Raw genomic sequence first — 23,472 nt, 5'->3', positions numbered from 1 at the left:
ATAAGTAATATAAGGAGCACGACAGGTTGCAGCAACATGACACAGCTAAAATTTTCTGTAACAGTTCAATGGACCCTTGATAAGCAAAGAACTGTCACACTTCAAGTCAAATAAATAAGATTAAGAAAAACATAAATACCTATCTTATCTAGGGAACTATTTTTTAAAAATGACTATTCAGAGTAGCTCACTAATTTATCTCCAAGACATGATGAAACCCACGAGGCATTATTTTGTTCTTTGATAATCAAGGAGGGCCACCTACCTCTCTGGCTTCATGTGTGTCAGGGACTGTGATTCTGTATGGAGCATCAGGAATGTCATAGTATGGTTGGTCCTTGTGAATGTCCTAAAGAGAAACAATTATCAACTCTCAGTAAGATAAAATTCATTATCATTTGACTTGAACTACAGGCAGCAAACAAGAAGCCTGATTACCAAACCTTTTTTGCTAATATTTGCTCTCAAAGTAATTTTGAACAGCTCTAAAAGAAACTGTTTGTATTCCAGTTTGGGTTTTAGTATAAAGAATTTTAAAAATCCAAAGCTCTCTCCTCAACATTTGCTACAAAAATAAAACTCTATAAAGCATTTCCATCTTCAGAAATACTAGATGTAATAGATTGAAGGAATATGGATACACATACATGGTCTGGAGAGAATACAATCTGAAAGCAATAATTAATAAAAAAACCAAAACCCAGAAAGCAGAAAAACACTATGGAATTTTTATTTCAAATGAGACATTTCAACAATTATAAACCATATTTGACAACAACTTTTTAGCACTAGTTTTGCTACCTACAAAATAGTGTTGCAAAGGCACTTCTTACCTTACAGAATTTAAAATTAAGATTTTATCAGTCTTAGTGGTAAAAGGAAAACCAAATTAAGAACTCAAGTAAGTATAAAATAAATGCAAAACAAAGAAAAAAAAATCAGTTCTATTAAAGAAAAAGGACTTACTGCACTAAGAGACAGTGACAATGTCTGCAGAATATCTAGCATAGTCTTCAGCACAGTTCCACTCCACAGCAAGTGAGGAAATCTAGAGCAAGGCAGAATTCAGAAACACAATAACCATGGAGAGCTGAGGAAGGAAATTATTTTATCAAGAAATGGAGCTGCTCAAAGAGGCAGCTTTATCCATCACTAGGTCAATTCATACTCAACAGAAGCCACAAAGCTGCCACAGCTCCCAGCAGCCTGGCTTAATCCTGAGCCAAAAGCTGAGCAGAGCTACTTCACAGGAGTTGAGATTGAGTTGATATCATGGGCACCCACGGGAATACTAATCAGGCACACGTTTTAAGCAGGGGTTTCAGAGTTCAGGCTAAAAATACTGTTGAATAATATTTTTCAAGGAGATGTTTCAGCAGAAGTACCAGCCAAGAAACCCATGTGACTGTGGTCAGATGTAAGTAATCACTAAGCAGCCATTGTGAAAAGAGAACAGGAAAATTAAATCTACACCTACTTGTCTACCAGTCCAGATAAGTATTTGTCTGCAACTCTCCTGATCCTCTTGTGAATGTGGTTAAAATTCACCAGCAAGAACTGAGCATGTCTCTCCAGCTCTTCTTCATTCTCCTTAGTTTTAGGCTAAAAAACACGCCAAAGAGAAGTATGAAGCTCTTCAGGGAAAAGAAAAACACACTTTCATAAACTGAAATGGGAACATATATACAAATTCAGAATTGTAGTTTCCATGTAACCTACTTTATCAGCCATCATTGACAGGAAAGCTTCAAACACCTTATCAGCAACAGCTATCACACACTGCATCATGCCTGAGGAATTGAGAGAAGCGACAGGTTTGATTGTAAAAATTACATTTGTTTTATAAAGCACGTTTAACAGTTAAAAAGTGTTTATATTTACTCAGCCAACACTGAACCTGTTTCAAAACAAAACCAGTGTTCTCAGCAAGGATAACACAACAGCAATTTACTCAACGTGATTCATTTTGTTATAGAGCTGCTTGATTTGTTTGTGTCTTTACAGGCCTGGAGATAAATTCCTTGTACCTTAAGTTGCAAGAAAACCTCGACAGGTAAATCTTACCAGATTTGTCTTTTTGAATTGCTTTATCTTCAAAGTAGCAAAACATGACTTGGAAGCGATCTTGGTCAGTGGAACGCAACACCCTGGGGAAGGAAGAGTTTGGGGAGTTGAGGTGTTTTGGGGTTTGTTTGGTTTATCTTTTGTTTGCTTTAGGGGTTTTTCCTTGGTTTGTTTTAAGGTTTTTTTGCCTTTTCCTCTTCTCTTCAACATTTTTAATACAGATCTATGCTTTAGTGCTACACCTCACAGCTACAATCATTGCTCATTTCATGATAATTTTCAGTCTCTAGCAAGGCTGATATTCCTATTTGTTTCTACATTTGACTAACAGGGCTCAGATCATACAACACCACTTTCCTTTCTGCTAGACCTCCAGCTCAGCTTTCAGCTATGCATTCCTTTGAGCAGCAGTAATAAACAGACTTTTAAAGGAAAAAAACAAAAAGTTTGTGAATTCAGTATGTTTGATCAGTCCACCTAACACACACTACTGAGGGGGAAAAAGGACACAACAAAAAAGTTTCTTGGCTCCTACATTACATTAATCTCCTAGAACAGGCACTGTCCTTCAGGGGTGCAGCACAAGACTGTGCAGAGGATACATCATACTTAGAGAACCCTTTTGTCCATCTCCTCTTAGCTCTTATATAGAGGAGATCCCATTTTTCAGGCCTTACTGTATTATTCCATTTAGCAATTTTGCATGGATGAATTCCCAGGCTCAGAATCTTCAGTAGAGCTAATGTGGCTCAAAATACTGAGTGTCTGGCAATTCTGACTTGAATATACACAGCTTTATTTTTTTTTCAATCCATCAGTGAATCAGTCTATCTCTATATTTACCTCATGTACTCCAGGCGGTAAACGGAAAGGAGATAGGTGGACATGGCAAAGTCCAGCTTATTGATCAATGCTGACACCTCTGGAGGAGGATCCAGGAGATTTATTATGGTGCTCCGTAATTCATTCAATTCAGCCTAGAGGTGAACACATGAAGTTATCTGCAGTGGGAGCACAGTATTCATTTGTGTTCTCAAGCACATGCATTCAGCTGCTGCTCTGTTCACTTTTTAACCTTTGCACACAGTATGGCAGAAGCTTCTCTCTGCAGATTCAGAACAAGCTGCCCTGACTCAGCGAGTCACAATTCTTCAAATACACAACAGAATTAAATACTGAAGTCAAGCTCCTTGCAGAAATAACTGCTGGCTTCCAGGCAGTTACACCAGTGAAGAAATACAATTCCTAAATGCATGTAAGTTTGACCAACACCAACACTGTCCAGCCTCTGAAACTTCAGGGATCTGTTGTGCCATTCTTTGGTGTCACAGAATTAAGTAACCAGGTACAATGCAGATTTCTGTATTATTTGGGAGCCAAGGACATTTCATAAACTGCAACTCTTAATCCACTTTACACTGCTACCAAAAACAGCCCTTGGGCAAAATCTGTCCTGCAAGCACCAGGGAGAGAGAAGAATATCAGTATCAAACCAGAACTCACATTATTTCTTTGAAAGACCAAATGTGTTGTTTCCTTTTAAACTTTGTCGGTTTTTTTCTTAAACAGTGCAAGTTTTGCCTGATACAAAATGGATAAAAAAGCAATAAAAGGCTTCCATCTCCACAAAGTCTTGGTTTCTACACCCTAAACACTTGTATTAACCCCAAACCACTTATGTACTCTGCTGCCAGAGAGCAGAGTAAAAAAGCTGCTTTTCACTAAAAGGAGGCAGGTTGAAGGGGTGTTGTGCTATTTCAGTATATCACAGGCACCATGTCATTTAACACTGGCAGACATTATGGGAGGAGGTAATAGAAGTAATCAATTCCTACAGAGGTCACAGTGTCATTCTTCATGGCAGAGTTGTACTGAAGGACAGACCGAAGTGGTTCCTTGCTGGGAAATGTGAGCAATGGGGACTTGGTGGCAATTTCACAGACACCTTCATACCATTCTTCTGGCCAAAGACCTGGAACAGAAGTATAAAGAGGAAGGTGGGGTGAGGAAGAAAAAAAAAAAAAAAAGAAGTTTCACAAAGTTACCCACATTACCAAGCTTGGCACTACTTCCTAGGGCCAATGTTCCATGCACTTGAGCATGAACAGTCAACACATGTGATCCATGTTTCAAATTTAATAAGCATGTTTAGGTAACTCCAAGTGAAGTTTCTCACTGGATAAAAGGTTTCTAATTGAATACACTGTACCCCATGTGTCTGATCTTCCATTTCAGGAACTTAGCTATCAAAACTCATACATAACTAAGGTTATTGTACTGTGCTAAATCTCATGGCAAACCAGCAAGGATGTAAAGAAATCCTACCAGAGAACTGTCACAGAAACTGTTTGCCTTGTAGTGTCCTTATGCCTGTGGTTTTTCTTCCATACTCTGAATGGTTTTCATACAGTTGTATTTACATTCATCAGGAGTTTAAATGTGAGCAGCAACGTTGTTCTCTTAAAAATGACAGTACCTGATCCTTCCACAGCAAATCCCATCAGCACTGAATACAGCCAGAAGTCACGGAACAGCTTCTGCAACCTGGGCTTGGCCTCCTTGATGGGTGGCAAGCGTCTAGTGAGCTACCAAAGAAATAAAAGTTAACATCAGAGAATGGTGGGAGATCCGATAACTTCATTCCACGCTGAGGAATCAATTCACGTACCTTCTTTATTATGATTTACAAAGGTAACATTCTTTGTCACCTTTGTGAAAACTAGTATTATATAGCTATTGTTACGTTGAAGAAAATAAGTTCTTGTTGGAGGTCTGAAAGGGCAACTTTTGAGATGCCTGAAGTAAGAATTTCCTTTGTTTTCACACAGGAATAACACCATGCTGATACAGTAACCTCTGCAGAGAATACATAATATTAGTATACTATCAACTGCAGGGAGGAAGAGACCACATGGTCCTTTAAACTGTGCTGAAGACAATGCCATGCAGCTTTGCTTCAGTGTAAAGGAACTCCAAACCAAATAAATATTCGTCAAACACACTTCTGGTTGCTATTGTTTATGAGCCTTGTGGAAATACATTGAGGCACCAATTGGGGATCTTTCATTGTTTGCACCCACGCACAGAATGACATCAGTTCTGAAGAATTTGCTATCTAAACAAGCAAGGAAAAGAGCATTATTTTCAACACATTTTTTAAAAATTCTCCAGTGCTTTTTGCACAAACAGCTGCTACCATCAGAGGAGCAGTTTATCCTCCCAGTCAATATGATATGCAGTTTTAGATAAATTTATATAACAAAGATCAGAGTGTGTTATCCTAAAAAGAGTTAGAGGCACAGGCAAGTGTATAAAAAGTGAAAGAAATTGTCCATTAAACTGCAAGCTTCATTCAATATGATTGTATATTACTACTCTAAACTTTATTATGAAAACGTTACATTCTAATCTAGCTTGAAGAAATATTCTCTAACTACAATAATTCCCTCGAGGGATGTAATCCAGCAGTATTTCTCTGAAATCTCATAATAAAGCCAAATATGGCTGTATTTATAAATCATGAGGGAGATTGTTCATTTAAAAAGCATGAAAAAATTCCTCTATTACAGTAAAATTAATCTGGATTTAGGCTGGTGAAAAAGCTGCTTGTACGATGGAAATGTCTGCACCAATATAACACTGGCTGAAGAATCCCAACCATCACAAACACAGAGGCCTCAAACATATCTGCAGTAAGATGCTCCCCCACTCCCATTTTGGCAAAAAATAGCAGCAACTGGGCTTTTACTGTCATTAACAGTCAAGTTTATGTGTGTGCTTGACTTTGAAACTTTACACACACACACCAATTTTTGCTCAAAGACCTTCCTCAAAAGTGAACAAGTACCTGCAAAGCCATAAAAGCAGCTCAACAAACAGCAGAGAATTCAGCAGAGATCACCAGGCAAGGGAGGGATTTTGGCTGACGAAGTAACTTTAGCAGTGTTTGGTTTAGAGAATGTTTACTTTGGGAGATACACAAAAAATCAGCGTCAAAGTTCAGATTTAAACCCTGCTGTTCCCCTTACTTGGGCTTTTCAACACATCCTTCCCCTGCAGTGGCTCGAAGGTAAGCTCCATTTACCTCTGCTGTTATTTGGGGCAGCTCTGAGCAAAGACATTTTCATTGCAGAGAGGGGGAATGTTTTGCCTGGGTAAGTGCAGCTGAGCAATAACTGAGCTCTGGGGAAGATGAGAATGTAAAGTTGGGAATACACACAGCAAATTGTGCTGTGCCAAAAGCAGAAAATGTTTATCAATGGTTACTGGACAGAGGATCTATCTCAGCCCTAAGGGCCTGACTTCTGGGGGCGGGGAAAGAGTAATGGATTTATGAAGAAACAATAAGAAAAAGACTGACTTGTGATGCTCAGTCACAGTCTAAAACAATTCTAAAAGCATCTTCTATGGATCCTTCATTTTTGCAAAACAATCACCTTAAATGGTTTTAGGATTTCAAGCTAATTAGTCTGGGGGGGAGAGTTTCAAAAAATCAAACTGTCAGCTCAGTTATGTCAGTCCTGCTACAACATGTTTGAAAATATTTTCCTTCAAGCACTGGTTTTATTCACTGATGTGCAGCTGAGTGATCAGATACAGGTACGTACACCTATATATTTTACTTCTACGGAAGAGCTCTTTGGACTATTTGCTAATTTTAAAAGTATTTTAATCAACACCTTAGTAAGATTTTTGTTTTAACTGTATTCAGTGTTTTGTCCTGTATTATATTGTGTCTTTTACACAAAAAAGTACTATCAATAGAATTAGACTTACAATAGAATTACACTTTTTGCATCTTTTTAAGATCACTGTAATTACTGCACCCAATAGTATGGTGAAAAGTGTCTTACATCCACTTCTTGGTACAGTGTTTTACAGCTGAGTAAGACTGATAGATTCTCTTCAAACAATATATACCTAAGATAAATCCTGATTTTAAAGGCAATTTAAAAATGCAATGGTCCAACACTCAGTAGACGAAGAGACTGATTAACTTTTTCCCTTAGGAAAATGCAGGTTCTACTTAGAAGTATTCTCAAACAAAAAAGGGAGGGTTAGAAATCTAGAATAGGGATAACACTAAGCCAGGAGATACAAAGTTCTGAACAGGAGCTCACAGAGACTTCATATTATGAAGAAAACAGAAAGCACTACAAGTTCTGCAGTGCTACACAAAACCAAAGTGAAACAAAACATAACTAAACAAACAGCAGAACGGAGCCAATCTGTGAGGAAAGCAGCAGATGAGCACACAGAGCTGCAGGAAGGGTGCACACATTGAGTAACACACCCCAGTCAGACCCTGAGCAGGCCAGAACATACATTTATGCCCAACACCTCCCCCAGTGCAGTCCCACTGATGGTATTTAGTGCAAATACATGTCTTTCTACATCCCTAAACCTCCTTTGTTCTGTCAGATTTCAGCCTTGCTCTTCCAAAATACTCCCACAAAACTCCCATTTTTGTTGTAGCTACAGGATATCTGTTTTTCACATTTTTCAGTACATCTCAGCCTTTTGGAATGCTCCTGTGGGGAACTGGGACAGGAGTTCCTCCTCCTCCTCCCAAGCTCGAATCTTCAAACTTACCTTTACATCATATTTTCAGCACACACTCATAACACAGTGCACATTTTAAGTTTAACAGGTTTATAAATAAAGAGTCTCATATATTTTAAGTAATGAGTTTGTCACTGCTGAAATATGCCAGGAACGACAATTTGTAAGGGAGGAGGTCAACCAATTCTTTGGCAGGCTGGAGGCATTATGTAAGCAAAACCAATTACCAGCAAAACAGATTTATCCATCTAATTAAGATCTGTTCCAATTAAAAAAATAGATGTTCAATAAGGTAACTACAGCTCTTCTGCTGTGACAGAATTCAGCATGGACCGAAAATTAGGGAATAGATAACTAAAATTACTAAAATTCAACTACCCTCTGTTCTCTCAACTGTGTTGTCTTCCAGGTTTTCATCTGCCAGAATGAAGTTCCTACTTCAATTGCTTGCATTTACTCTCATCATAACCTCCACATTTGGTGGGATCAAGGACTTTGTTGAGCATTTTGAAAGCCTTAAAGGTGCACAGCCACATGAAAATGGGACTTATGATATGCCAAACCTACCACTGGAGTTCCACAGAGAGAACACCATCACCAATGACTTGATTCCTGAGGAGGAGGAGGAAGAGGACTATCTAGACCTTGACAAGATACTGAGTGAAGATGACTACAGTGATGTTATTGATGCTGGTCCATACATGGTTTCTGAAGTTCAGCAAGGAAATATTCTGGAATTATTCCAAGGCAAAACCAGAATCCAGCGCCTCAATATCCTCAATGCAAACTTTGGCTTCAACCTTTACCGCAGCGTGGCAGACAAGGCCAACGCTTCAGACAATATCATCATGGCTCCTGTGGGTATTTCCACTGCCATGGCTATGATCTCCCTGGGGCTGAAGGCTCAAACCCAGCAGGAGGTGTTATCTGTTCTTGGCTTTCAGGAGTTCATTAATGCCAGCACCAAATACGAGCTCATGACTGTCCACAACCTCTTCCGCAAACTCACCCACCGGCTCTTCAGACGCAATTTTGGTTACACACTGAGGTCTGTCAATGATATTTACATTCAGAAGGACTTCTCTGTTCTGAATGACTTCAGAAACAACATGAAAACATACTACTTTGCTGATGCCCAACCAGCTGATTTCTCAGACCCCAGCTTCATCACCAAAACCAACGAACGCATCTTGAAGCTGACCAAAGGATTAATAAAGGAAGCTCTTGTGAGTGTAAGCCCTGCAACACTCATGATGATTCTTAATTGTATTTACTTTAAAGGTAAGAATCCATTATTTCAATCTTAGTGCTGGATTTTCTCAGTATTCAATGCATATGTCATTAGAAATCCCAGACTTCAGTCTAGCCTAAACCATCAAAAACCTACTGACTCCCTCATTAAGAAGAATCTCTATTATTAGCCCATTTTTGCATGTTTCTGTAGCACACTGCTATTCTAGTCATGCTCTGAACTTAGTGGGTATTGCATACATAGAGCAAATGCTCATTACATACAAAACCTTAGAAATTCAGCGAGACTAAAAAACAACATATGGATTCAAAATAGCCCCAGAAAGGATCAGCTTTGCAGGAGTCTCAGATGGGAAGGTATTAATGCACATGCAAGGTACTAGTGACATTCAGTCCTGGCTTCATTGAAATGGTAGAGGTTGATTTCAGTTAAAGCACTTAACATTTCTGAGGTTTTCAGGATTAACAGGAATGGCTACAAAGAATTTCAGCTCGAAGTATGTATTTTATTTTTTTAATATATGATCAGAGGATGATCCTTGCCAAGAAGGGAGTGAAGAGAATAATTAAAACAGTATTCTTCTACAACTAAAAACAAACACATTCACTCCTTGGAATATTTCAGTTAATTACATGTATGGGTCCTACATGTATGGCTGTAGGCTGAGCAGTTAAAGAGGCTGGAGTAAAGACTGTACAATATATTCTTACTATAAATTCTTATTTTCAATTTCTTTACATTTAAAGTAAGAGCCTGTGGTGAGATTTGCAATATTAGTTATCTGTCTCAGGTTGAAAGTTTGTTAATTTTGCAAACAACTTTTAAAATTACATTAAATGAGTTGGGAGCGCCAATGAAAGAGCAACTGAGGATAAAAAGGAAATCTGTTACTGACTGTTTAGGGTGAAAAGCAGTTGACTTAAAACACAGGTAAAGAAAGACAGAGTAGCCTGAAAGGATAACAACATTTGCAAGCACCACACTCTTTTCCATAAGTCATAAAGGAGTATATTTTTCCCCAAGTATGTTCCTGCTTCCAGGAGGCAAATGCTCAAGGGCTGTCTTACACCTGCCATCTCAGCAGGTTACAGGAGCAGCAAGTTTATGAAATGTACCTTTTCCCACTCACTTGCAAGGCACCACTTCTTTGAATAATGCCACTTATCTCCTTAAGAGATCTGAAGCAATCATTAGCATAAGATCCAAATAATCTCCTGTTCTCAGGTACCCTCTAAAAGGCACTTACTTGTATCCTTAACTGCACCTCTGATGATCATACCAGACTAAAGACATGGCTTCACTGTCCATTACACCATCCTAAGGAAAGGATTATGCAAAGTGAACCAGACACATTTTTTCCCCATAATTTGGTCAAATTTGAAATACCTTTTTGTCTCACGCTGAAATCATTAAACACTTGCGATACCCCAAAGTAACAAAAAATAAATAGTTGTAGTACTGCAACTCTTGAGTCGTCAAGACCAAGAAGATTTTTGGCTTTTTCTTCTAACCCATGGACTCCTGTTAATTCAAATTGCCTCAGTGCCATCTGCTGAAGGCTGTAATTTCTACCCCCCAAAACAAAAAGATCAATTCTCTATTGCTGCCTCCCATTCTTTGGTCTCACAGTCTCTTGGGAATTCCATTTTGAGGGGAACTGAAGCAAGTTCTGCTCTGGGGTTTCCTGGTTTCCCCACTGTTTCTTCTAGTCATGCCAATTTTGCCCACATCTTTCCATTTACAGCACTTACACTGTTGGTACCATTGCAGACAAGCTCTGTTAAGCCCTCAGAGCTGAGAAACCTCTGAGTGTTCTCAGAGACAGATGCTCAGTACAAGTGATACTGAGTAAAGGGATACTTGCCAAACCTGGTGAGGTCTCGAGCTCTTTTTATACTAAATACCATCAAGAAACTATTGGAAACTATTCACACTGGTAAGCAGCACATTTTATGTTGCACAGGTGTCCAGTCTCCCTCCAACCATTTATGAGCTTCCTATCAAGTAGGAGCTGGTTATTTCAGCCACAGCATTTTTAGTAACCGACAAATTTTGGCAGGTCCAAAATTTTCTGCTTTTTTCTGAGATTTTAGTCATGAATGCAGGAGAGGAAACAATCAGGGAGAAAACATTTGCCACCACGGATGGATCCAAAAGACATCATGGTGGAAGGTTCAAAACAGGAAGTCACAGAAGTCATAAAGTGCCAACTGGTCTCAGCTGACCAAATGCCTCCTGCTGGGGATCAGTATTTTACACATCTGCAAAAACTGAATCCAAGAAAAATGTTCCCCAGCTCCTCTCTTTTCCTGGGAGGAACTGGTTATGTCTCCCACCCCTCAGGTGCTGACAGTGCTGCTGCCCCTGGCCCACAGCAGCTCCATGTCATCAGCCAGCAGAGCCCTGTGCCTGAGAAGTGAGAAAATTTGTTTGGAAATGGCATAATACATTTCATACCCCATTCCCTTCAGAATATCAACCACAGTCTCCTCACTTCTCAAACTGGTCCCCATCAGCCTGACATATGAAGAAATCATTAGAATGAAATTGAACTTAAGGGGGGTTTTTTGTTGGTTTTTTTTTTTTTTTTACTTCACAGTCAATTTGGCAAAGTCAGATTAAGGGGCTCAGAATGACTTGCACCAATTAAGGTTAAATTTGTGGGCTCTCCACACAGTCACAGCCACATTCTCCCCACACTTGCTTGCCTATGGTGACCTAAAACCCAGAGTTTTAACAGGAAATACCAGTAACCCTATTTCCCCTATAATCTTCGAGCTTTGTCTGCCCATTAGGAACAAAATAATGTTTATTCCAGAGCCATGGTTCTAAAAAGAGGACAACAGAACACTGCTTTAAAAAAAGGACCTCCTTTCAAACAGTCAGTAAATATCTGGGGTATCCAAAGTACCTTTACATAAAAAGACTCAAATCATGATGGCAAAGCTTTCTGGGCTGCAAAATGTGTTGAACTGCATTATTTGGGCATACACCTGTCAGACTGCAGCACATCTACAGGAATGTGTTATCACATCAAACTGGGCCACAGAATTAAGAACTCAACAGGTTCTGTTGAGAAAATGAATTGGCTTAAATGGAATAATTTAAGGTAATACCTTCAGCATATCATATTTTAAAACATTATGCAAAACTCAAGCAGCCATTGTTTAGCTTGGTACACCAGTAACAAGCTCAAAACAGGTGCCTTCAGTACTGGATTCAAGCACTGGATCTCAGCAAATACACCTGGGTCAGTTGTTCTGCAAGGGGCAAACCCTGGCAAGTATTCTGCATCTGTTAAGTGTTGTAATTTCTGGCTTCCTCGTAGAGAAAAATAATACACACCAACCTCCTTCAGCTCTCCAGTTGGTGCTTACCTGCTTTTGTAATTCAGAACACTCAATCAGACCAATGTTAACTTAGAAAGCCAGGAGTTTTGAAGTCACTTTAAAACTGCAAGTCACTTTGAAACTAATTCAGGCTTAACTAAACCCATCAATCTCCTACAGTAATTTCCAATTCACATGACTTAAAGCTTAATGTAAACTATTATTCTGGGAATATATTATCAAACAAGGATCTTGGGGTTTTATTTGTGTTCCGCATTGTCTTAACAGGAACTTGGGAGAATAAGTTTCCAGTGGAAATGACTATGAAGAGGAGCTTCCGCCTGAACGAGAAGCAGACACTAAAGGTGCCCATGATGCAGACCAAAGGGAACTTCCTGGCTGCTGCAGACCCCGACCTGGACTGTGGGGTGATCCAGCTCCCGTTCGTGGGGAACATCAGCATGCTCATCGTGCTGCCACACAAACTGTCTGCCATGAAAGCCCTGGAAAAGCAGATAACGCCCCAAGTGGTAGAGAAATGGCAGAAGAGCATGACAAACAGGTACCTGCTGAAAAGCACAGCTTGTTAAAGTCTTAATGTGTTTTCTTGATGAGACTGACAAGGGTAAGTAAAGCGCATAGAAGATAATATATTTTGATTAAAAATATTAAACAACTCCCCTCCCAAATGGAGTTATTGAATTAATCAGGACCAGTGAGCTCTCTAAATTCAAATGCCAACACAAAATCAAGGATTATGGAGGTGGAAAATTCTAATGAAGTTTCGAAATTCTTTCTGTTGAGTATTTAATGATGTAGGTTTAAAGAAAAAGCTCTTACTGACAAAGTTTACAATTAGGAGGAAAAACAGGAGTATGAAAATAACAGGTTACTGGTGCAGAATAATTTCGATCCCAGAGAAAGCAGCCTACGTTCAGTTCACCACTGAGCATTCCAACAGAGCTGTGTGTAAAGGCACACATTCCATAATCAACAACAGACAACACAACTATGAGAAGAGGGAAAATCATACAGCCTGCATTGTGGGAGATGACAGATTAGGTGTATCTGCCTTCAGATTTGATAAAAAGAGATGATTTGTCATCTTATTCAGGAATTCAACCTGTTTACATTGTACACAATAAGTGACAAATCTCCAGTTTAGCACTGCAGAAAATCTGACAGCCTGACATTCATTACAGCACATCCACCCATGCACTGAACTGCTCAAAGCCAAGTATCTTACACACATTAATAATGCAAATCACCATAAGTGAAATATCAAATTGATAAACTGACAGTTTTGAGAGGGGAATTAATTTTTTTAAGCAGTTTAAGTCACGATGCTCAAGTTTTGAAAGCAAGAGTACAGTAAACAGTCCTGCATGTTTGTGTCCTGCTTGCTGAAGACAGCAAAAAACCCAAACCACGACAGATGTGTAAAGCAAAGGAGTCATGCAAATATGTATCTGACAATGATTTTTCCTTTCTGTGTTTATTTTTACTAGAACAAGAGAAGTGGTTCTGCCTAAATTTAAGTTGGAGAGGAGTTATGGCTTGATTGGTTACCTGAGATCCATGGGAATAGAAGAACTGTTCAATGGAAAAGGCGACTACTCTGGTATATCAGATGAGAAGATCACCATTGACAGGGTATTTACTGCTCTTCTCATTTCCTTTGTAATTAACTGTACCACCTGATAACATGGCAACATCATAATAATATTGCACAGTAAGCTAAAATAGTATTTTTTATCATCTTTCCCGGAGGACACAGGAGGGATGTGAGTATCTCTGTATGTCCTTGTCTATCCATACAATGAGGAGCATGTTTAATCAGATGTCAAAGGCAGCAAGATTGTTGTGGTCAGTCAGGAACGGGCTTATCCATAAAAAAAAAAAGCCAGGATTGCTGCTGTGTGGGTGTTACCAGCAGGATGGGGGACACGGATGGGGGGAAGGCTGTGAACACATCATTTGAGTGTACTCAGGAGAGCCTCAACTTCTCTTTTGTCTGTTTGTTTGTCTGTTGAAACAGTTCAGTCACCAAGGCACAATCACAGTGAACGAGGAGGGCACAGAGGCTGCAGCTGTCACCACCGTGGGGTTCATGCCTCTCTCCACCCAGACCCGTTTTGTTGTCGACCGCCCCTTCCTGTTCCTCATCTACGAACATCGGACCAGCTGCCTTCTGTTCATGGGCAGAGTTGCCAACCCAGCCCAATCTTAAAGCAGAGAAGGCCTCCAACACCCTCTTATCCACAGGCTGGATAATCCCACCTCAATATACCGGTATCATAAAGGAAAATTTACTGTCGTATTAGCTCATACAAAAGCCACTGGTATCAAAAGAAAATATATATTATCTGCAGGTAGTTTCACATGAATGGACTCAGAGCAGTAGGTAATTTGACTGCAGTTTGAAGTGGTTAATGCCATGTATTGATACAAGTGTATTAATAGGAAAAAAAAAATCACAAAGTAACTTACACTTTGTGTTCTACATCAGTGTATAAAATGTAATCAATAAAATATTTAGACTATCTGGATTCTTGAAATTTAGCTCTAAATTTGTGCCAGGATGCCTGTTTATAATAAACAGGATTAAGGAAATCCTGAATACCTGACCAGTCCTAGAAACAGAAGTCTCTCCTGGGCATTTTACACAATCTAACTTGAAAAAGGATGTGTCTCCTCTTTCTTTTGCTTGCATCATTTAACATTCAGTGAATACACACAATGCATGTCAACATTCAGGCTGACACACAGTGAACCTTAAGGACCAGGGTACCAAATAAGGGGAGACAGAAATGTCTTGGAGGAAGGAAATACTAATGGATCCACTACTTTCCCCAACTTGCATCGTTTCAATACATTCTCTGATCTTCACTGGCACAAGTGGTATTGGAATCAGGCCAACCAGGTAAGTGATACAAATATCCTCAGAATACCCTGTACAGGAAAAGCAGTCAGCAAAATGCTCTTCTCACTGGCTCAGAATCACCTAACCCTCTCTGCAAAAAAGAACCACTTAGAGCACTCACATTCCTTAAGAATTCAGATGCACTCTCCATTCTGGATTCAATGGGCAAAACCTTTCCAGTCACTGCAAACTTTCTGAATCAGTCTGGTAACAACACAAACGTTGCACAAACCCTGTTTCACAGCTGAAAACGAGAAGATTTCCCTACACTCTGCAGACCATCACCTACCTGGTACAGGGATGGAGCTGCCCTGCACATTCAGGTTGTTAAAGCCAATGAACAGACTCACCTCTGCACACCTTCCTTTACATTGTATTTTTTAAAAAATGTGCCTCACAGTCCAGTGAGACTATTTTTATCATTATTTGCAGATACAATACTTGATATATCCTATCAATCTAAATACATTATAAATTTGCCTTATGTTAGCAAAAATACTCAAATTAACCTATAAACCTAAACCAGCTATTTCAATACTCTCAAAAAGGTGTTTTCCAGTTTCAAGTTTAACTTACTGATTTAATTTTGCTTTTATACACTGCCATTTGTAATTTTGCATCTACTACAATCAGTTGCTCTATATAGGAAGCTTTTTAGCATGTCAGCCAGTAAAATACTGGTATTAGATAATGAAGAGCTGATACTGAATAGGAAGTTCAAATGTTTCCCTTCCTTCCTTCCTGTCTTTTAAGTCAACCACGTGGGGGATAATTTTCAGTATTGAAGGTGCACAACAGAAATCATGAACATTCATAGGCACATTTTACTGTTTTATCTGTATTCAAAAAGAAAAGCATATATAAAAAAAAGAAAAGCACATTCAAAAGATTAAATATGCAAACCTTAGACTGAATTAGTTTATCAGTGATTGAACGAGCTGGAGCATCTGACATACAAGTATTTTGGGGACCTAAGTAACAGGAATTATTCAAGGCAAAGAGGTCAAGCAGAAAGGCAAATCAGCTACTGCTCAAAACTCATGATCTTCATGCATTGTGCAAGGAAGTCAAATATTTGCTTCAACAACCATAATGTAACCATTAACTCTTGCTTCAGATTCTGGCACTATCTGACTCCATTTAAAGGTCACATTGGTTAAGAAAAATGCAGTTATCACCAGCTATTCAGAACAAATATATCATCAATAAAAATCTGGAACAGAAAAGTACCACCATAACTGTTACATTAAGTCTCTAAGGAGCACTAATGTTTTCTCAGGATGTGAGGAATGGTCCTGTTTTCACTCAAATCTGCATCAGCTACAGCTGAAAAATGCTACCCACCAGAACATGTCTCTGGACACAGGGCAGCTCCCACAGAACTGAGCAGTACTGAACAACAGTGATCCAAGACATTTATAACCACGTTCCTGGAAAGCCAGGAACTCGTGATCCCTGCTGAACCTGGGAGGAGCTTCTGCTGGAAACAAGTGAGAAGAGACAGGGGAAGGAAAGGAACAGTCCTTTGATCTTAACCAGTGCTAATTTTGGGCCCTTCTCTCTGACAAGATTCAGTGAAGAGGTTTGTGAGGGCAGGGTATGAAATGAATTATTTTTAATCTGCTTGTTAATGGACGTGCAGCGTGAGCAAGCTCCAAGCAGGCATTCCTACTGCAAACATGGAATACATTTTCCCTTTAGTCCCACCAGCTGTGCAGGGAAAGTTCCACAGAATAATTCAGTTTCAGAAGGGGAAAAAATAGCATGATGCCTTCTGTCCTTCAGTAAGTTTGTCTGTGGATCTTTTAGACATGATTTTTTTTTAGTAAAAGCTACAGCAGTGAGGCAAACAGTCCTACTGACCTGGAAACACACATTGCATGTATCAAATTTTCTGTTGGAGATCTAGCATAGTTGCACACCAATTTTTTTTCCTCAATAAGTAGTTACACTTTGTTAAAAAAAATGGTTTTTTTACTAGAAAAAGTTGCCAATCAGGACCAAACAGATATACTTCTGAAAGGGACATCAGTGCCCTTGCACATTTCCTAAAATACTTCCACAGTGTGACAGTCAAATCTCATTTCAGAAGACACAGGACATTTTCTCCCTCCTTTATCACTGATTCTTTTTTCCCTTTTAAGAAGCAGAATTCACTGTGCTGCCAAAGTAAGATTTACTTTTAACTCTGTTTCTATTAACTTCTGTTTTTCACTTCTCCTCAGACCACAGATATCTGCTGTTTATTAAACTGCAGGCCAAACACTACTTAGAGTAATATTCCCTGTGGTATTATTTAGCTCATGAATCTCTTGAATTCATAGCTTGAAACAATCTAACCCTGAATCACAAAAGATTAACTATTTTTAAGAGATTTGTCATTATTAAACAAATTATTTCCCCTCTTAGAGCAAGAAGTATTATTTTACAGTGCTACTGCACTTCTCTTGGATGCTGACTTCTGCACTAGCTGTCAGTCAAACCATGAGACCACGAAACAGGACCAATATTTGATAAATGTAAGAAAAATCATTCTGTTTGCAACAACCCAACCGTTGGCTACTCACCACAGCAATGACAGGAATAAGCACACCCAGATTCCCTGCACTGCTGGAGGCCTGGAAAAGAAAAAGGAAATTATCAAAACATCTACAAAAGGGTTTCTACAATACTTGCTTTCAGAGGTATTTCAAGCATCAAACATCAAACATTTCCTCCTCCCTGTGCAAATGCAAACACACCTTGCCAATCCCAGCTCTGTGTCCTGCAAAGGGTTGTGCACGAGGTGGCCAAGAGAGACCCCCCAAAGTCCACAGGACTGAGCACACCCTGCATCTTTGAACAGAGCTTTTCAGGTGGGTCCTCAGGGACTGCTGAAGGGATTTTTCTACCCTGTAAGCACAGGGGTGTCAGTGTTTGGAAGTTCAGATATTGTGCTTTGAGCTAAAGACAGAAATTTTCATTGATACCATGTCTACTCTGACATCCAGTAACTCCTAGAAGAACGTTCACATTAAATGAGTGGCCACAAACAAGTGTCAAATGTTCACTAAAAGTTTCGTTTTACTATCAAAATGTAACCAAAAATAAAAAGTCTGTAAAAAGATACCATTTTCAAAAATTTATTTAAGCAGGAGGAGCAGCCTTTTCCATTGAAATATAAGAAGCATAAGGGAGATATGTATTTCCTTTGACTTTTAAGGACTTTTTAAACTGCACACTACACAAGTGTTGGCTCTTGGCCAGTGTTTATGAACTGAAAACAGTGCACACAGCACATCATCTCCCACCTCAGGCAAACAGGGATAGCACAGACATCACATCTCCTCTCTCAAGTCTTTCCTGACCTCACATATCCCTCAACATTGGATTTAGGAGGGAGGGAACCCTCCAGCTTCCTCCTTACAAGGAGAGACCAGGTGCAGGGACTGCTGGCCCCACAGGGAGGAGGAAAGGAAGAAATGCTAACAGGGCACAGCTTTGCATGAAGTGGAACAAAGCAAAAGGAAATAATAAAAAAAATAAAAAAAAGAAGAGAGGGAGAAGCAAAGCCAAATACTCTTCAGATGAAACAATAATGACACAATCCAATTAAAACACACTTCAGTTATCTTTCCTGGAGAGCCAAGATAAAGCAAAGCAAGAGATGGGTCCTAAAATATTTTTGAAGGGAATAAAATAACAGCATTCAAGACACTCTAAGGGGTAGGAACAACTAGAAAAAGTCACTATTAGCACTTCTGTTACAAAAAATGGAATGTCAGGCTCTTTATGATAATATATGGCACTGAGGATGAAGAAGATGCAATGACTTCTATCCCTGGGCATACTCAGGGGACATTAGTGTCAACTATCAGCAAAAGAAAAAAAAAATGCTATTTTTCTTCCCCTCACAGAAGCCACTTTTGCATGGTTGAAAACAGAACAAATAAGTCACTGGAGCATTTTAACAGTTATGGAGCAAACTTAAGTATGCTGAGAAGCAGAGACACAGGCAAACTACTGAAATAAAAATTGCTTTGGTTGGGGAGCACAGCACGTGCAGTGCTTTACCAACTTCATCTCTTCCTGAAAATGAAGTATCCCAGGCTCCAGAATGCCTTTGGTAAGTTTTACTCTGCACTGAGAAGAGTGTTCTCTAGTGAGAACTGCTGTCAGTACCCTCACAGTAAAGAAACACTGCCTCCTAGCTCAATCCAGCACACATTTCTCCAGTTGCTGGCAGCTTTAAGTTGGTGCAGCAGTTTGCCTCCCATAGTAATTCCAAAACTGAAAACAGTGGGAAAATATCCCAGAAAGGAGGAGAGTGGAAACTAATTTATAACTGTCATTTTAGAGCAATGTTTACAGTATGTTTTTCACAATTTCAGCTCAGTCATCTGTGGTTAAAGGAATCCATGAGACCCGTGGAGAGGAATTTTCTACCCTAGACTTCATGAAAAGCAGATTCTAGACATGTCCTAGTTCCCTTTTAAGAGAAGGGTTGGCATCCCTGATTAAATGCAGTCTGTCTTCAAGGCAAACAGACTCATGTCAGAGGGATTTACCATCCATAAAGAATTTAATACTATTTAAATGCAGCATGCACAAGGGAGGGGGAAAAAGGCTGAAAAGAAAAAAACCATATTGTTCCCATCACTGCTAGGAAAATATGGCTATTTCAAAAGGAAGTGTTACCTCTCTGCCCTAAAAAGGAAGGAACAGCTCTCAAACTGCACCTCTGAGACAGCCTTAACTCTCCACCATGCACACATTTGAACTATTAAAACATAACAGCCTATTTTTTCTGTATAAAATCACTATCAAACACTTGAGTTTTCATAAGTCATCCTAAGTCAGTGCACTCAGCATTTGAACACTAAGAAAGAACATAACTGGAGGAAGGCTCTGATTTTTTGAGTAGGAAGCAGCAAAAAAGTCTTGACAAAAGAGCAGAGAATTCTGAGTGAATAAAGTAACTGCACATAAACTGCTCCTGCAGAAATTCAGTTAGCATTTAAAGACATTCCTCTTCTAAACCTTCTCATGCCCTTTTCAAGGCCAGTATGTGTAAATTTTACAAATCCCAATTGAAAACTGCATATAAACAGAACTCTACTTTAAAGCAAAACCACTCAAATATACTCTTCTGCAAATGTTCCTACCACACAGATTATCTAAGAGACAAGTCTCATGCCTCATCTGTCTTAGGCGAGCTTTCTGAATAAACCTGCTCTCTAAATAAAGCACCTCTAAAAATCAGAGATTTCTATTAAATCTGTAATTTTGACTTCACTGCACTATTTTCATTATAAGCCTAGACAGAGTTTGCATAAACTTGGATGTTGGGGGGAAAAAAAAAAATCAAGATGCACCCACTTCTAAGGGCAATTCCGGATGGATGAGGATGACAAATTGACTGCTTCAGGCTGCAGGTTTGCCCAGATAACTTCCTGAGGTTCCTTCCAATCCCAGTTTTCCTATGATCCTATCACACTATCACCAGAAGTAGAATTCTGTCCCATCTAAAGACACTCATGGCCTTGTAAGAGATGTACAGTACTCAGCATTCCATATTTCTTTTGGCAGCTCTGCCTCTGACACTGCAGTTCACCCACCCTCAGCTGAACGGTAGCTGTCCCCTTCTTTATCTGAGATACCACACATGGATCAGTCAGGTGTCTGGAAAGCATTCCAGACCTGCACTCCATGACCAGAACACACCCTCAGGCTCAGCAGAGTGTGGGTTTCTCCTGTGAGGGTGTGGGTTTGGTTATCAACCACCCAGCAGTGTGTTCAGTGGTGCCATCCCCATAAATGCACAGCTGCACACAACTAAAAACCAGTGCATTCCTGACCTTCAGTGCTGGTCCTTTTTCACTTGCTCTCTCACTGGCTCTCTTTCCTTCCAGCCCAAGCTGAACAAACAGCTCCAGCAAGTTCATGAGCAGCTCATCCACAAGGTGTTCTCCCTGGATGTTGGCAGCGATGTTGGCCAGGGCGTTGATGACGGCCAAGGAGCAGTGCCTGAGGAGAAAGGAGAGTTATGAACAAGCAATCCCTTTGTTTAATATCCTCACTGCTTTCTTCATAATACTCACAGTAAGTCTTGTCATAAGGCTGCTCACATTTTTTTCACTCAGGTTTTTTTCAGGGGGTTGTTTTATGTTTTTATGGACAGCACAGCACTTTACTGATAATTGAAACAGAACCGGTATTTAAGTGAAAAACTTTGTCAGCTGTGCCTCTGGAGGACATTTCATTAATGATGCCACCACAGCCAAAAGGAAAGTACTTTCCTGCAGCAGACAAAAAGCAGCCAAGGGCTGTGTTTCTGGTTTGGGAAAGCCTTGAGCTGAAGAATCAGAACCTGTATCAGTTGTTAAAGCTGAGACTGCATTGGCTCAGGCAGCCTGTTAAAATATACTGACAGGAACAATCCTCTCAGGTACTCACATATTGCTTTCAAAGATATCCAGACTCCCAACAGAGTCAATGATAATCTTAAATTGTAGCAGGGACAACAATGCATAATTTACATGCAAAGAATTAAATTGTTAATGGTTTGCATTTAATCCCTGATAAGTACTGGGACCACAGTAACAACAAGACAGAGCACTCTTAGCTTTTCTAGGCTAAGAGATTAATTACTGTACTTACAGATAACATAAGTCATCAATGTCATTTAGCAGTTACAAGCACTGACTCCTTACAGAGGACAAAGTAATCAATACTACCTGTAGTGAAAAGCGTTTTCAGGAATCTCTACATTATGAAGGGCTACTATGTTTAACCAATGTGTTTCTTTTTAACGTCAAAGAAGAAAGAACAATATTATTTACAACCCTGTCATAAAACTGGAAAAAAGTTAAAATGCCTGATGGAGCACAAAGGATATTTGAGATGGTATTTATACATTTAAGGGACACAGCTGAGTGTTACCTGTATCCATGATCCTTATAGTCCTTTGTGGCAGAGTAAACAACTGAGCTTGCTTTAACACTGATTTGCTGAAATAGATTCCACACCTCCTGGTAAATGTATTGCTGCAAAAAAACAAACCCAAAGCACTAAATAAAGCTTATTGAACACAACCTCTCTAAAGAACAACCCTGTAAAATGCACTAAGTGTTACCAAGTTCTTCAGACAGGTGTGTGGCCACAGTCTGAGCAATGGGTTCAGCTTCCACGCAGCAAACGCTGCAAGTGCATTCGTGAGTGTTTTTAATTAATAACTCTTGTAAAAGTTGAGCAAGTTCTTTAACTCTGCCTTCCTGATGGAAAACTTTTTTCAGGCTTCTGTGTCCTGGCAATTAATTGCTTGTTCAGAGGCACAAATAACATTTGGAAAATGTCAGTTAATCTTTGTATGACTGAAGAAGACAATCTTCTATACTTTCAGATGTACAGACTTACAAGACTTTGAAACTTAATTACTTATATGAAAAAAGATACTGTGCACCTCTTTGGGACATAGGTTAAGTATAAAAACTTCATAATAACTTTTGAAAACATTGAATTTGGTTTTTATGGTCTGCTTTTTTTAAAAAAGCTTTTATTATTTTCTATGAGGACTCATCTTCTTTATAGGAACAGCATTTTACACATTATAGCTTTTCTGATGTCATAAAAACTGTACAAGTGCCTACCTGTGGTGAAGAAAAGAAAAACCTTAAGTAACTTTTGCAAATGCAGTTTCTAAAATATATTTCCTTTTAACTAAAGGAAAGGGATCATGAACTGGCAGAGTCTTGGCCAGTTCTTTCCTTACATTTCCAGTGATGACCAAGCAGCCAAGCTGATCAATGATGAGAACATCAAGATGAGAAGGTGGCTGGCAAAACTTCTGCTGTAAGATCTGCAGGATGGGTTCCATCATTTTTGGGGTGTCCCTCAGTGCCACTGCAATGTGCCCCAGAGCACGAATTGTGTGGTCAGGAATCAAATGAGCTTCCCTGTCACAAAAAAACCAAACAAAAACCCCCAACATGATACATGTAACTGTTTGGCAGTTAAAAGACCTCTGAGCATGGTTACATTTCTTGTAAGAAACAGTTCATACACTAAATTTAAACATCACTAACAGCTTTAATACTGCCACTCTATATATACCAATACATTAATGTTGCTGCACAAGTTGGTTTTCAAAATAAAAAATAACAACCTCTCAAACTCACTGTTGAAGAAATCCACGCTAATCCATGAACAAATTGATCTAGAAACAACTGTGAAAAGAGGTAAAAATGCTGGGCAAGATATTACAACCTGACAGTCAGACCAGCTACTTTGGAATATCTCCCTGGAGGTTTCTTGGTTTGTGGGTCTCTTTAAAAATGAAGGAAGTCAAATGCCACAAATGACAA

General features: G+C 39.3%; 2 protein-coding genes across 4 annotated transcripts in view; one reads left to right on the top strand and one right to left on the bottom strand.

Moving 5' to 3' along the window:
- The window catches only part of PI4KA (phosphatidylinositol 4-kinase alpha), a 58,908-nt gene that overhangs the window by 21,077 nt on the left and 14,359 nt on the right, over window positions 1–23,472 (bottom strand). For both annotated transcript variants that reach the window (XM_064674804.1, XM_064674805.1), the window contains exons 16-27: window positions 22,881–23,064; window positions 22,052–22,155; window positions 20,968–21,136; window positions 17,698–17,748; window positions 4,541–4,649; window positions 3,900–4,036; window positions 2,908–3,041; window positions 2,065–2,147; window positions 1,720–1,790; window positions 1,478–1,602; window positions 967–1,048; window positions 266–349 (exon numbers count right to left, since the gene is read on the bottom strand). In XM_064674804.1, the coding sequence (XP_064530874.1) occupies window positions 266–349; window positions 967–1,048; window positions 1,478–1,602; window positions 1,720–1,790; window positions 2,065–2,147; window positions 2,908–3,041; window positions 3,900–4,036; window positions 4,541–4,649; window positions 17,698–17,748; window positions 20,968–21,136; window positions 22,052–22,155; window positions 22,881–23,064 (1,333 nt within the window). The remainder of the gene's footprint in view (window positions 1–265; window positions 350–966; window positions 1,049–1,477; window positions 1,603–1,719; window positions 1,791–2,064; window positions 2,148–2,907; window positions 3,042–3,899; window positions 4,037–4,540; window positions 4,650–17,697; window positions 17,749–20,967; window positions 21,137–22,051; window positions 22,156–22,880; window positions 23,065–23,472) is intronic.
- On the top strand, window positions 5,991–14,756 carry SERPIND1 (serpin family D member 1). 2 transcript variants are annotated; one of them, XM_064674806.1, is made up of 6 exons: window positions 6,114–6,133; window positions 6,620–6,663; window positions 8,036–8,907; window positions 12,496–12,769; window positions 13,716–13,860; window positions 14,246–14,756. In XM_064674806.1, exons 3-6 carry the CDS (start codon window positions 8,052–8,054, stop codon window positions 14,435–14,437), a joined length of 1,467 nt encoding a protein of 488 aa, XP_064530876.1. In that variant the 5' UTR covers window positions 6,114–6,133; window positions 6,620–6,663; window positions 8,036–8,051; the 3' UTR covers window positions 14,438–14,756. The 2 variants fall into 2 exon arrangements, with proteins under 2 accessions (XP_064530877.1, XP_064530876.1); XM_064674807.1 differs by lacking the exon at window positions 6,620–6,663 and having other exon boundaries at window positions 5,991–6,133.

This window comes from Pseudopipra pipra, chromosome 18 (genome assembly GCF_036250125.1).
Source record: "Pseudopipra pipra isolate bDixPip1 chromosome 18, bDixPip1.hap1, whole genome shotgun sequence".
NCBI lineage: Eukaryota > Metazoa > Chordata > Aves > Passeriformes > Pipridae > Pseudopipra > Pseudopipra pipra.
This window is presented reverse-complemented; position numbering and strand designations above follow the sequence as displayed.

Coding starts and splice junctions, on each gene's coding strand:
- SERPIND1 (XM_064674807.1), top strand. CDS start 8,052: ATGAAGTTCCTACTTCAATTGCTTGCATTTACTCTCATCATAACCTCC. Junction 8,908..12,495: donor TAATTGTATTTACTTTAAAG/GTAAGAATCCAT, acceptor TTGTCTTAACAG/GAACTTGGGAGAATAAGTTT. Junction 13,861..14,245: donor AGAAGATCACCATTGACAGG/GTATTTACTGCT, acceptor CTGTTGAAACAG/TTCAGTCACCAAGGCACAAT.